Source organism: Barbatula barbatula (assembly GCF_947034865.1).
Source record: "Barbatula barbatula genome assembly, chromosome: 9".
NCBI lineage: Eukaryota > Metazoa > Chordata > Actinopteri > Cypriniformes > Nemacheilidae > Barbatula > Barbatula barbatula.
The window spans coordinates 967,425-980,359 of record NC_136772.1 but is presented as its reverse complement, the minus strand read 5'-3'; the positions used below and the strand labels follow the sequence as shown (position 1 = coordinate 980,359).

Sequence of the window (12,935 nt, the reverse complement as noted above, 5' to 3'; positions counted from 1 at the left end):
ATAATTGTGAAAACGTTTCATTTCGTTTGATCATTTATTTCAAGCATACCATTATCAAGTACACAGACAACATTATTTTCAAAACTTTCGAAAAATAAAAATGTTGTGCAACTCGTGACACATTCATCGTACTTTATGACTGGTCCAATGGCAACATCTGTACTGTAGCTTGATAGTTGTGATGTCATACAAAGAGAACTTTGAACACACACACAAGTAAATGGCATGATGACATCATCCGAGATCTTTCAGTTTCAGGATTTGGCACAAATCCACAAACTGGAATTACATCATGTCCAACTGCATAAAGAAAACAACAGTTTACAGCTTCGTGCATCAATAAAATCTGAAACTCTGATACTTATCAAACTCTCAGAGCAAACAAACAGTAGAGATGCACCGATTGCCATTTTCTTTCCATTTTCAATTGACAGTCATTTTTTAACTTTATAATTTCCCTCAACGCAGTTCTCCAAGCTGCAATAAATTACAGGATCTTCTCTCATCTAGTTGACATCTTTTTCTCTTTTGTACTCATCACACAAAAGTCCCAAATTTCAAGCCAATGAATAAAATAGTCCTTTAAAGTCCCAGTGAAATAAAAAATGACAATGCCTATTTTCTTAATAAATATTGCAAGTAGTTTATCGATGTGTGTCTTCTTTTTAAAATTCATGTGCCCTCATAATCATTAAAAATGCACATCCGTCCTGTAATGACTATCCATCTTAAACGGTGTATGTTAGATGGGCGGAGCAACCCTTAACTCCTCCCCTTCAAATGTCAGTCTGCTGCCAGTTACATTTCAAAAAGCAACAGCTGTTTCAATACTTCCAATCAGATTGCAGTGAAAGACAAAAGCCACACACTTTAACTTTATTCTTGTCTGTTCTAGTTTATGAAACTAAGATTGCTTTATTTGCTACTCTACTAGATTTATATGTATTTGCACATCGGAGGCTCCCAGTACAGCAGACCCAGAAGCGAGTGTAAACAAGCTGTGAAAGACAGACTGTGCAAGTGCAGAAGCTTTAAGTGTACTGATGGCTGTGACGTTATGGGAATCGGAAAGACATGTGACTGACCGGCTGATCATGCGAAAAAACGGCCGATTCCAGTCTGTGGATGGTCAATAAGTGCACCTCTATAAAACAGACCAATGTGTTGTACAGTACATACTCATGTGACCCATCAAAACCAGCAGGTAATACTCACCAAATCATCAACATCACCAGTGTCGTCCTTCGCCTCTGCCACCTCTGCCTCCGCCTTCTGCTCCAACTCCAGAAACTACAGCAACAAAAACAACATTTTACACAAGTAGATGATTTGGGGTCAATATCAGTGAATGTTATAGTATATATGATACCTGCTTTGCATCTCGTGTTGAGATATTGCTGCTGTCCACTTCATCACTGCTGATCAGTGTGAGAGCATCTACAAAAAAAAGATGTTTAAACCACAACAACTTCAGCTCACCAAGAAGAGAAGATCACGCTTTCAGTGTTTCTGTACCCTGGACGAGGAGGTCCCAGAATTCCTGAAGGTTCCGGTCGGGAACGCTCCTCTTCAGAGACTGCATGTAACTGTTGAACAACTCTGCGTCTCCACACTGATGGAAATGAAAATGATCTGATGATATTTATGCAGATGTCACTTTCTTACGCCACAGATACAAGGTTTATTTAAAGCCCAACACAAAGTTTGCCCCCGCGTGCCTGAAAACGAAGGATTCCTGAATGAACGTGGAGCTGAATTGAGATCTCACCCTGACGGACTGTTCCCTGAAGGCTTGGATACAGGTGATGCTCTTCATGTAGTACTCTGCGCTCCTGTTGCCCAGCAACTGCTCAATCCTGCCGGTCAGCTGCTGACACGCTGTCAAGGTTACAAAACAATGAGTGTCAGAGCAACAGCGGAAACTACGGCTAATGTGCGTAAATGGCTAACGGCCAAAATCAACGTAAAACAATTCACACTCACACGCTGACTTATTGCCAAAGAAACTGAGTTTGACGTGCTCGATGTGTTCAGCGTGATGAAAATGAAACGCATGTGAGCAGAAAAACTGCACAGAGTTACAGAAACAGAGAAAAAGACATTACAGACGCTTTACGGTCTGCCTATCAAAAAAAACCTATTGCGCAGTGTTGTAATGTTACGAAGTAAAAAAAGTATTTTTTAGGAGTATCTTTACTTGAGTCTTTATATTGCTGCAGACTTTTACTCCACTACATTTCCTGTACAAAATGTTTACTTTTACTCTTGATAAGCATGTTCGTCTCTACAAAATAAAAGCATAGAAACTGAAATAGACCAGTCGGTGAACCGGTCACGATGACAATGCAGAACCAATCATTGATTAAACCTCAATGTACAATAAGGTGCTCTCTGAGGTTCATTTCAACAGAAGGTTTTAATGTGCTGCTTCTTTTAAAGATAAACAGAATATTTCTCAGTTTCAATGAGTTATCAAATTATTGGTTGTTACTGTATAAGGGAAACGCAAGGACAGAGAGAAGTAAGGGACAGATTTGTTCTGATTTAGTAGTTCTGAAGTGGTTGGATATTGGGGGTGGGAAGGAACTTTCCTTTAATAAAGTTATAAGTTATAAAGTAAAGTTTAAAAAGAACTTTTATTTTTATAGTTTAGCGTTTTGCCAAGTTGTTGTTAGAGTTAAAAATACTGAGCTTGAGACAAAGCTTTTTTAAAGATGTACATTTCTATGTGAGCAGCATTTATAATCTTTATGTTACATTTTTTTATTATTAACAATGTTTGCTTCAACTTGACTTAAGATACTTAAGGCGGGGTGTCCGATTTCTGAATGATGCTTATTTTGACAAAGTCAGGTTGACCTTGTAGCCATTCAGCATTAAGGTGCACAGGACGGACATGAGTCGAGCCGAGCGCTGGCGAAAGATGGCGGTAGTGGTGTGTTTGTTTTGGTGATTTGAACATCAACAACGGCTAAGAGAAGTAGGACACCCCGCCTTTAAGTAGATTTCATATAAAAAGTACTTTTGATACTTAAGTACAATATTTATCTAATACTATAAGACTTTCACTCATTCATATTCTAAAAGGTTACTTTCACTTCGACCAAAGTAATTTTCTGACGATATATTTGTACTTTGACTCAAGTATTGCTTTACAAATCACTGCTATTGCGTAGAATTGAGTTACGTAGAAACGCTCAGTCCATGTACTTTATCAAATTTAAAACTTTCAGCATGCGAAATGTTTTACAGAGACCCATTTGAGTTCAATTTGCAAAACGTCTTTACGTGAGCTTTGCTATGCAGCATTTCCATGCGTATGAATAGAAGTCAAGTCTAGTGGGATCAATGTGTGAGACGTAATGGCGGAAGGCTATAGAAGCTATAGTTAAAGAAGGACATCTCACCCTGATCGAAAGGAATGCTCTTCTGTCTGATAAGTTTTTGGAAATCTCTCGCTGGATTCACGCTACCAACCTGAAAGTCAGAGAGAACGTTAGAAAGGATGATAGATAGCTTCATACGTCAGAAGGAATAAAGATAACCGCTCTGTTCAGGCTTTTGATGTATTCTAATGATCTACATACGCATCATAGAAGACAACAGAATTACTCCGTGACTCCATTGATAAAATGAATGTAAAACTTAAATTTCACAAATCGTTGATTTAATACAATTATTATACAATAAAATACTAATATATGTTAATATTAACTGTAAATAGTTATATTATTAGACGCTAGACAAACACAAACCGGAAGTTAACTGCACTCCCAGCGCACGCGTCTGATGAAACGGCATATACTTTGCAGTTTGTTCATCATTCTTTTAAAGATGAATGTGTGATGTATAAAACAGACGAGAGTCTCACCGACGTGACGCTTCCCTCTGTGATGTCAGCCAGGTTAAATTCGGTCTCGTCGTTGACTTTCACTCTCTTCGCATTGGGCTCTTCAGCACTGAAAAACACACAAACAACTTTTATCACACAACAACACTTCATTACAAAAATTGCGACTTGCTAAAAAACTAAATCACTACCGACCAGCATGACTGAAATCATAACAGTGTGAGTAATCTTTATATCATAGAAACAATGCATCACTACTCAATGATAAAGTAATGTCCACTGGATTTGAAAAAATGGTTTATATATATTTTTTTTAACCGCACGGTTTCGAGATCACTCACACAAACCCTTTCTCACCTGCTTCCAAACACGACTGCGCTTGGCTTCACCTCTTTCTTTTTCACCACTTCCTTTAGTGGGAATTCTGTCCTGACGTCCCGCAGCGGAGCCAGACAGCGGGCGGACACGGCCTGAGGTCGCTCTAGGACCCTCTGCAACCAGGGTTCAAGCGCTGGGAGAGGGTCGTCTGGATTCACACCGCGATGATGTAAGCACTGCGGACACAAGCACGTCACAGATCGATGACACAGGACTACACGAGTTTAAACAGACAATATAGATTTATAATACACATATTATATATTTTACAATATATACTAAAGAAAGCAGTTTATATTTGAACCTGATAAAGCCTCTGGAACTGTGGGTTTGGAATGTGGTTGGGTTTAAATATATCCACCGTCTCGCCGTCTTCATCTTTCTCTACCAGCATCATGGAGTCGATGAGCGCGTCCACCGCCGACAGCTGCGACTCTGCAGACACATTAACACCAAGATTACTATTAAAGATTTTCTCTAAAGAGAACTCATGAATATTAATGTTGATCTGTATGCAAAAATGAAGTGGGAATATAAACAGAGAAAGATACAGCCTGCTACGGTATCTGTCAAAATGACATTCGCTGTTCTTTCTGTGGTGTACTACACTTGAAGTGTGCACATGAACTTCATCATGAACTTCATGAACTTCAACTTCATGCATTTGGCAAATTTTACCCAAAGCGACTTACATTGCTACACTACACAGTACATTTGTATCCGAGTTTGAGCCCCTGGGATCGAACCCACGACCTTGGCATTGTTAGTGCCATGCTCTAACCACACGGCTACAGTGGTACAAAAAAAAGACGGAAGTGGTCCGAGACCCCGTCACACAAAATAAACAAACAAAAAAAGATGCAAGTCGACTTTCTGTGCATTTTTATCACTCTATTATAAATGATTATTTTAAAAATAAGTTAAACGTGAACTGTTTCTATTGTTTTGTAGTTTTGCTTTTATAAATACAAGAGCTGTTGCTTTGTACCCAGTGATGTACTGATGTCCTTTTGGATCGTTTAAAAAGCACTGTTTTTCTATTCCTTAAAAAACAAGGTTTCAATATCATTGCATTACATAACCAAATATAAAATGACTCGGGTGTCTAAACACTTTGTCACCGCTAAATATAAATGTAAAGAAAAGAGCCGTGTATGCTGAAGTTTCACCTGATGCTGTAAACTTCTTGTTGTTTTCTAACATTGGGAAAGTGAACTGTCGCAGGTCTTCCATATACGGCAGCTGAACGTACAGTAAACACTGAGATGAGACAGACAGGTGAGGGGTGAGACTCCGGATAAAAACATGCAGAAAGTTCTATCGAAAACCACATACTTCATATTTCTCCTTAATGCAAGGGAAGGCTGCGCCCACTTGAGGGTTGCTACGGCGATCGTAAGCGTAACGCACTATAGCTGCCATCTTTAGACCATCAAGAGCGTGAATGAGAGCAGAGAGAGCGACAGCCGCGTGCTGCACACAACAAAACACACGTTAATACATCAACACATCATAGACAAGTCATACATATCAAAAGAGAACACATATCATTACCTCATCATCTCTGGGTGCAAAAACTTTGACGACCTGACTTCCCATAAACTGATGACGATGAATCTGCATCAAACAAACAAAACAACAGTCACTGTATAACACCACATAAAAGACAGATTCCTAAGAATTCTCTGAGATTCCCAAAAGGTGAAGATGTGTAATGAATATGCTGTTGTGTGAACTCAAGGAATCATGGTTTAAAGAAGAGCCCCATCTAGTGGACAAACACTTACAAGCTCCTGTTTAGTGAAGCCAAGAACTGCAAAAGTTTTCCCATCATGTTTATATTTCATTTGGTCCTCATCCACCTTAGAAAATGGAACAATGTCACTTCCATAACGGTAACCTGTAAGAAAGCAAAAAAGAAAGATTTGCATCGCACAAATTTGTGTTTTTTCTTCATTGGTGACAAACACTTCGCAAGCAAGCGCCGGTGCATTATTCTTTGATCTTTTTTAAGAATCCAATCTTCAAGATACATGCATACGAATCTGTGTTTCTAAGCGCTGCCCACGTGTGATAAACTTAAACTTGTTTTTACGGGACACGAACAGGAATGCTGCTCTACCCCTTGATCACCTTGAATAGTGTCGTCCTTCTGCACTTCCGTTTCTTCATCATCATTCCGACAGTAAACCGTCTCTCTCTTGACATCGTCTTTTTGGTGAGATTCAGCATCAACCACGGCCCACGTCTTCTTCACCTTCTCCTCCGTCACCTGTGCGTTTCAATTACCAGACACAACATCAGAAGCTTGAGTAGAACGTGAGAATCACATCATTTGAACATCATGAACGCACCGCTTTGTATCCCACGATGCGGATGGTCAGGGAGGTGCCGATGGTGAGCTGACAGGGCCAGGCCATCGGCCTCCGGGCGATACACTTGAAGATGGACAGCTTCTCCAGCGCATCACTGCAATAGAAAAGTTCATATTATAGAATTTTTGTGGAATTCGTTTTGATTTGATTTTTCCGTGTACATGCATGCATGAGTCAGACCTAAAAGTGTAGACTTCCTGCAGACCGTCCTCCTCATCCAGAGCGGTCATGATGTTTCTGACCATCTCCAGACCTTGAATCTGCTGTCTACTCAAGCCCTTTCCCGGGTGGGGGTGGTTCGCAGCTGAGCCAGAGCCAGAGCCACCCTCATCACCTCCGTCGTCATTCAAAGGAAACGGCAAACTGAAAAAAAAGCATTTCAGTGATGTCTGTTTTTGTATTGCTTATCATTTTAAATCAACAATTTACCAGCGAAAGTCACTAACAAGAACTGCAAAGTGATTCCTGCTTTCTTCATGTTCTCAATAATAACATCGAGCTGGTCTTCAGATGTCTGTACGCGTAGATCCGTCAACATCACGACATTCAGACGAGTGCATTTCTTTCCTCTACACAACGAACGACATGCGTCACATCAGCATACAGTCAGCAGATCAAATGCAAATCAAAGCAAGAATCTGAGAAAAGTAATCTCACATGGTTTCTTGCTGGAGGAGATCCATGCACACAACAAGAGCGTCAAGCCCTGATAAAGAAGTCAAGGGTTTCATAGACATGCAAGAATAATATGAGGTTAAATGAAGCACTGTATTTGAATTCCTTTGACACCACTATAACATCAGGGATACAGTCGGCTTGTTGACCGCCAGGCTGCAGTTCATTCTGAATCTCCTCCAGCAGCTCAAAATCAGGAATCATCAGATGGCGACGGACAGTGATGTTCTGATACTGACCATCTTTGGCCAGACAGTTCTTGGTTTCATCCGTACCAAACAGCACCAGACCCACCTCATCCTTGTTCTCATCAAACACCTCCGATATAAAGAAAGTGTCACTGTGACAGCCAACGGATATAATCAATAAATGAAGATCATCATCATCATAATACAAACCTGCCGCTGGACAAACTTCTGAATGACTTTTTTGGCCTGTTCGAAGGGAGGTTCCTGACCGGGTTCGGAGTTACTCATGGAGAAACCCACATCCATGCACAGCACCAAAGCTGACTAAAGAGGAACAAAAGACAATTGTTCGGTTCATTTTCATCATCAGTCCATTTCATTATATAACTTGTGTGCCGACGTTTGAGCGTAACAGTTATGAAGAAATAGGAATAAAGAAAGAAGAGATTTGACAGCAGGTGATTTTAAGACCTGTTTTATCTCCTATGACGTCAGAGGCCATTCAGTGTTATATGGACAAGCATTATGGAGGTTGACAGACACGTTTACTTCTAACTCGATCTTTTTATAGATCTAATTGTCACAGACTTAAACCATTATAATTGTTTGTGTCACAAAAAACGGAATGAACCATATGGCGAATAAATGATCATTTTCAAAACTTCATCGTGTGGATTCAGGAAACGATCTACCGACCAGACAGTCATTTTAACTCATGGTCTATAATTATAAACAGTTTTTTCATTATAAAATAGATCATTCCGTCAGCAACAACAATACAATAATATGATCGTGAAAAAGTTTTACTAAACTATCAATAAATTACCTTCGCCGCGGGCGCCATCGCTGCTGGTGTCTCTCTGTTATTGGTCCGGGTGAATAACTGACAGACGACACAAAGTTCCGCCTGAGAGAAATCAGTTCTCGCGATACTTCGGTGTCATAAAGGGACTCCAAATGCACAGCGCCGCCGAGTTGCGCAATAACTCATCTTTACATCCATAATAATCCATAGGGTTAATATCTATTAGGTTAGTTTCAAAATGTACAATACTGAAAGGATTAGCTAACATACGCTTTCTTTGTGGGACGAACACATTCCTACTCATACATGTGTGTAGTCAAAACATGAATGTGACGGGTTCCTGTAGGGCAGTCACATGATGACACTGACTTATTCGTCTAACGTGACATTGGTTTATATTATAACATTTAATGCACCATGACGTATTACAGAACACATCTGAAGCCTGGCCCGAGGTCACTTTCTGATCCTGTTTTCTCCGCCGGCCCGTCCATTGTCTCCCGTTTCTATTCCAAGTGTGAGCAAACAGAGTCATGAAATTATTAAGTTATTACAATTTTATTGTTTCTTACGAACATCACTGCATGATGACAATGAAAGACAAAATATCTGAAAAATTCCCAATATGGCATTTCAATGCATCGATTTCAAATGATCATTTGGCTTCTGCGACACAATCAGAAAGTCATTAAAGTTCATTGTGAAGTCATTTACCTTCACCCACAAGCACACACACACACACACACACACTAGTATTAAGTTAATTAAAGAAAGCAAGAATATATACGGATTTCTCACAATCACACACAGGGTTAGTTTATTTGCAGTATATATGGCTTTATTGTACAGAAGGTTATAAAAAGCTTGATTTCTCTGCTCTTTACCTTTTAGGAAAAGGCCTCCATCAGAACACAAAATAACCATTCAAATAAATACAATAAAAAAGTCAAGAATAAATATTTAAATATTTCAAAAGGTTAAATGCAAAATATGAAACGTCCCGCGAATTCAGATTAAAAAGAATTCAGTACAGGTGGTTGATAAGGAAAAGACTAAATAAGCAAAATAACACAATAAACAATGAGCTTGTATGGGTTTGACTGAAATCCTATAAATACATTATGAGATTTTCTTCATTGCAGAGCATAGACATAATGCTGACTTACAATTTGGCCAAACTGGGATATCTTAGAAGACATAAAAAGTACAAAAAATAGACAGTACATCAGTCATCTTCTCTTCTTTTGCTTAATGTCTCTCTCTACTTTTCTCTCAAAACAAAGCCAAAAATAACAAAAACAGGTCCAGCTAGCAGACCTTTGTCAACAGAGAACATCTGTTTTAAGTCACACAGAGGACGTCTGGCGATTTTTCCCAGAGATCGTGTCTGATTCCAGCAGCTCTACGATGCTGTAGGGAGAGCAGTCCTCCATGCCGAGCTTCCCACAAGCCCACCCGCAGAAGCCCTTCTCCAGATCCCTGACCGAGATCCACCACTCGCTGAACGCCCAGGACACCTGCACCACGGCCGAGTACAGACCCAACGACAGCGACACCGCCACTATGAGCACGGGGTAAAAGATGATGAGGAAGGGACAGATGGTGATCTTGTGACAGAATGTCCTCTCCTCATTGTACACCAAGAAAACGTTGTACCAAGTGAGAGTTCCGTAGTAAAAAGAGGTGATGAAGGACAGAACGAAGACCACCGGAGCACAAGACAGACTCCAGAGGACAATGTGCGGACCCTGAGAAATTCCCAAAGCGCACGGACGTCTCGATCCCTGTCGGTCCTCACATTCGGCATCCAGACGCTCCTTCGACCTCGCCATCTCCTGCAGCTCCTTCTCCGTCAGTGTCATGTGAATATCCACCATCTGACCTTTCTTCTTTCCTCGTGTGATGGTCCCTGTCAGCGTCACATAGCGACTATCTGGAGGTAGACTCCAACCTATAAGGTGGAAAAATATTGAACACCTTAAGGAAATAACAAGTTTTAAAATGCCATTGTGTTAAACAAACCTTCATGGGTGGGGCTGTTGAGAAAAGTAGCTGCTTCTTCAGTGGATCTCTCAGCACCCTCCGTGTCTCCATCACGCTCGTCTCCACCTGCATCACTGTGGTAAACGATGATGGACTCTGGTCGAGGTTCACGCTTTCTCCTCTTTCTTCTTGTGCTGGTTCCAGCGTTTCCTACATCGACTTCAGATCTCACAGACTGTAATTGAGGGCTCTCCGGTCGGATCTGCTCCACCTGCTCCATTCCCAACCGTACGGCCACTGTTCTCACAAGATTCGTAGTGTGCAAAAACTTGAGAGATTAGGAAAGGCTATTCACACCTTTCAAACATGGTAACGCTGTGAGAAAAGAAATCAAACCTATTTGGTCTGTATTGAGATGATTAAAAACAAAGACTTTTAATAAAGAATTCAAAACAGAAAGCAACTCGAGCAAAATCAATCATAAAACGTCTTACATATGGAACTTACATATTTTTCAACCAGGTGTGTAAAATAAAAATAAAATGTATTACCCATACAAAAAACCAACCAAGCAGGCATAAAAACCAAGACAATAGAAACAAATTCTGATGGGTTCAATCGAAGGGAATTGTAATGGTTTTAATGGAATGGTGAATGGGAACCAATAAAACACAATTAAATCCTACTGAAATAAGACCGAATGTCTTTTGTTTGTGGATATGGATCTATAACATCAGCATCCACGAACTCTAATAAACCTAATTCATAATAAACACAACTCATAATAAATATAACTCATAATAAACCTAATTCATAATAAACATAAATCATAATAAACCTAATTCATAATAAACATAAATCATAATAAACCTAATTCATAATAAACATAAAGTAACTCATAATAAACCTAATTCATAATAAACATAAATCATAATAAACATACAGTAACTCATAATAAACCTAATTCATAATAAACATAAAGTAACTCATAATAAACCTAATTCATAATAAACATAAATCATAATAAACATACAGTAACTCATAATAAACCTAATTCATAATAAACATACAGTAACTCATAATAAACCTAATTCATAATAAACATAAAGTAACTCATAATAAACCTAATTCATAATAAACATAAAAATCATAATAAACATACAGTAACTCATAATAAACCTAATTCATAATAAACATACAGTAACTCATAATAAACCTAACTCATAATAAACATAAATCATAATAAACCTAATTCATAATAAACATACAGTAACTCATAATAAACATAAATCATAATAAACCTAATTCATAATAAACATACAGTAACTCATAATAAACATAAATCATAATAAACCTAATTCATAATAAACAAATCATAATAAACATACAGTAACTCATAATAAACATACAGTAACTCATAATAAACCTAATTCATAATAAACCTAATTCATAATAAACATACAGTAACTCATAATAAACCTAACTCATAATAAACCTAATTCATAATAAACATACAGTAACTCATAATAAACCTAACTCATAATAAACCTAATTCATAATAAACATACAGTAACTCATAATAAACCTAACTCATAATAAACCTAATTCATAATAAACATACAGTAACTCATAATAAACCTAATTCATAATAAACCTAATTCATAATAAACATACAGTAACTCATAATAAACATACAGTAACTCATAATAAACCTAATTCATAATAAACCTAATTCATAATAAACATACAGTAACTCATAATAAACCTAACTCATAATAAACATAAATCATAATAAACCTAATTCATAATAAACATACAGTAACTCATAATAAACCTAATTCATAATAAACCTAATTCATAATAAACATACAGTAACTCATAATAAACCTAATTCATAATAAACCTAATTCATAATAAACATACAGTAACTCATAATAAACCTAACTCATAATAAACATAAATCATAATAAACCTAATTCATAATAAACATACAGTAACTCATAATAAACCTAACTCATAATAAACATAACTCATAATAAACATACAGTAACTCATAATAAACCTAATTCATAATAAACATAACTCATAATAAACATACAGTAACTCATAATAAACCTAAATCATAATAAATATAACCCATAATATTCCCCAGCAGTCTATCTGTATTGTATATGGTGCTGTAGGTTTACTGCTGCCACCCTTCCGATTTACATACAACAGCTCTATTGTCAGACAGAGACAAACAAACGACACCAAAGAACTAAAGCGGATTAAAAGATACTGATCTATCGATGCATGACACCACATAACAATAAAGCGTTCATTACTAAATACAGATGATTATAATAAATCAGCCCATGAATCTGTTGTCCTCGGCTCAAACACACCCTTCATCATCGACTCTAAGAGAGCGAGTAAAATCATCTGATGAACGTGATTAATAATAATAATCATGAGCGTGTTACCTGACAGATACACACGTGTGAAGCTGCGGTCAATGTTGAGATCAAATGTTTACTTTGTTTGTTTGCGTCCATCAGCTGACGAGCAGCAGCCGCCATACAGATGTGCGCACAGGCCACAATGAAACAAGCCCCGCCCATTCAATCTGGAACTGCCCCACGTCCAATCAGATAAGGCTAAGTTAAAAGTCCCTCCCCAAGAGAAAAACATTAGAGGAA

At 38.1% G+C, this 12,935-nt stretch overlaps 2 protein-coding genes across 4 annotated transcripts; both read right to left on the bottom strand.

Moving 5' to 3' along the window:
• On the bottom strand, positions 1 to 8,345 carry LOC306898642 (X-ray repair cross-complementing protein 5-like). 2 transcript variants are annotated; one of them, XM_079464307.1, is made up of 21 exons: positions 8,293 to 8,345; positions 7,677 to 7,790; positions 7,413 to 7,596; positions 7,261 to 7,309; positions 7,050 to 7,172; positions 6,784 to 6,966; positions 6,583 to 6,697; positions 6,362 to 6,500; positions 6,016 to 6,128; positions 5,783 to 5,845; positions 5,564 to 5,701; positions 5,398 to 5,488; positions 4,533 to 4,663; positions 4,208 to 4,404; positions 3,872 to 3,959; positions 3,408 to 3,477; positions 1,769 to 1,878; positions 1,516 to 1,612; positions 1,370 to 1,437; positions 1,216 to 1,290; positions 1 to 300 (listed from the first exon to the last, which is right to left on the bottom strand). In XM_079464307.1, exons 1-21 carry the CDS (start codon positions 8,308 to 8,310, stop codon positions 286 to 288), a joined length of 2,181 nt encoding a protein of 726 aa, XP_079320433.1. In that variant the 5' UTR covers positions 8,311 to 8,345; the 3' UTR covers positions 1 to 285. The 2 variants fall into 2 exon arrangements, with proteins under 2 accessions (XP_079320433.1, XP_079320434.1); XM_079464308.1 differs by having other exon boundaries at positions 7,938 to 8,301.
• A 470-nt stretch (positions 8,346 to 8,815) lies between these two features.
• tmem169b (transmembrane protein 169b) lies at positions 8,816 to 12,864 on the bottom strand. Of its 2 annotated transcripts, none has more exons than XM_079463554.1 (3): positions 12,720 to 12,864; positions 10,294 to 10,629; positions 8,816 to 10,222 (listed from the first exon to the last, which is right to left on the bottom strand). In XM_079463554.1, the coding sequence occupies exons 2-3, from the start codon at positions 10,532 to 10,534 to the stop codon at positions 9,618 to 9,620; spliced, it is 846 nt and encodes a 281-aa protein (XP_079319680.1). In that variant the 5' UTR covers positions 10,535 to 10,629; positions 12,720 to 12,864; the 3' UTR covers positions 8,816 to 9,617. The 2 variants fall into 2 exon arrangements, with proteins under 2 accessions (XP_079319680.1, XP_079319681.1); XM_079463555.1 differs by having other exon boundaries at positions 10,294 to 10,551; positions 12,720 to 12,844.
• Between the last annotated feature and the right edge of the window lie 71 nt (positions 12,865 to 12,935).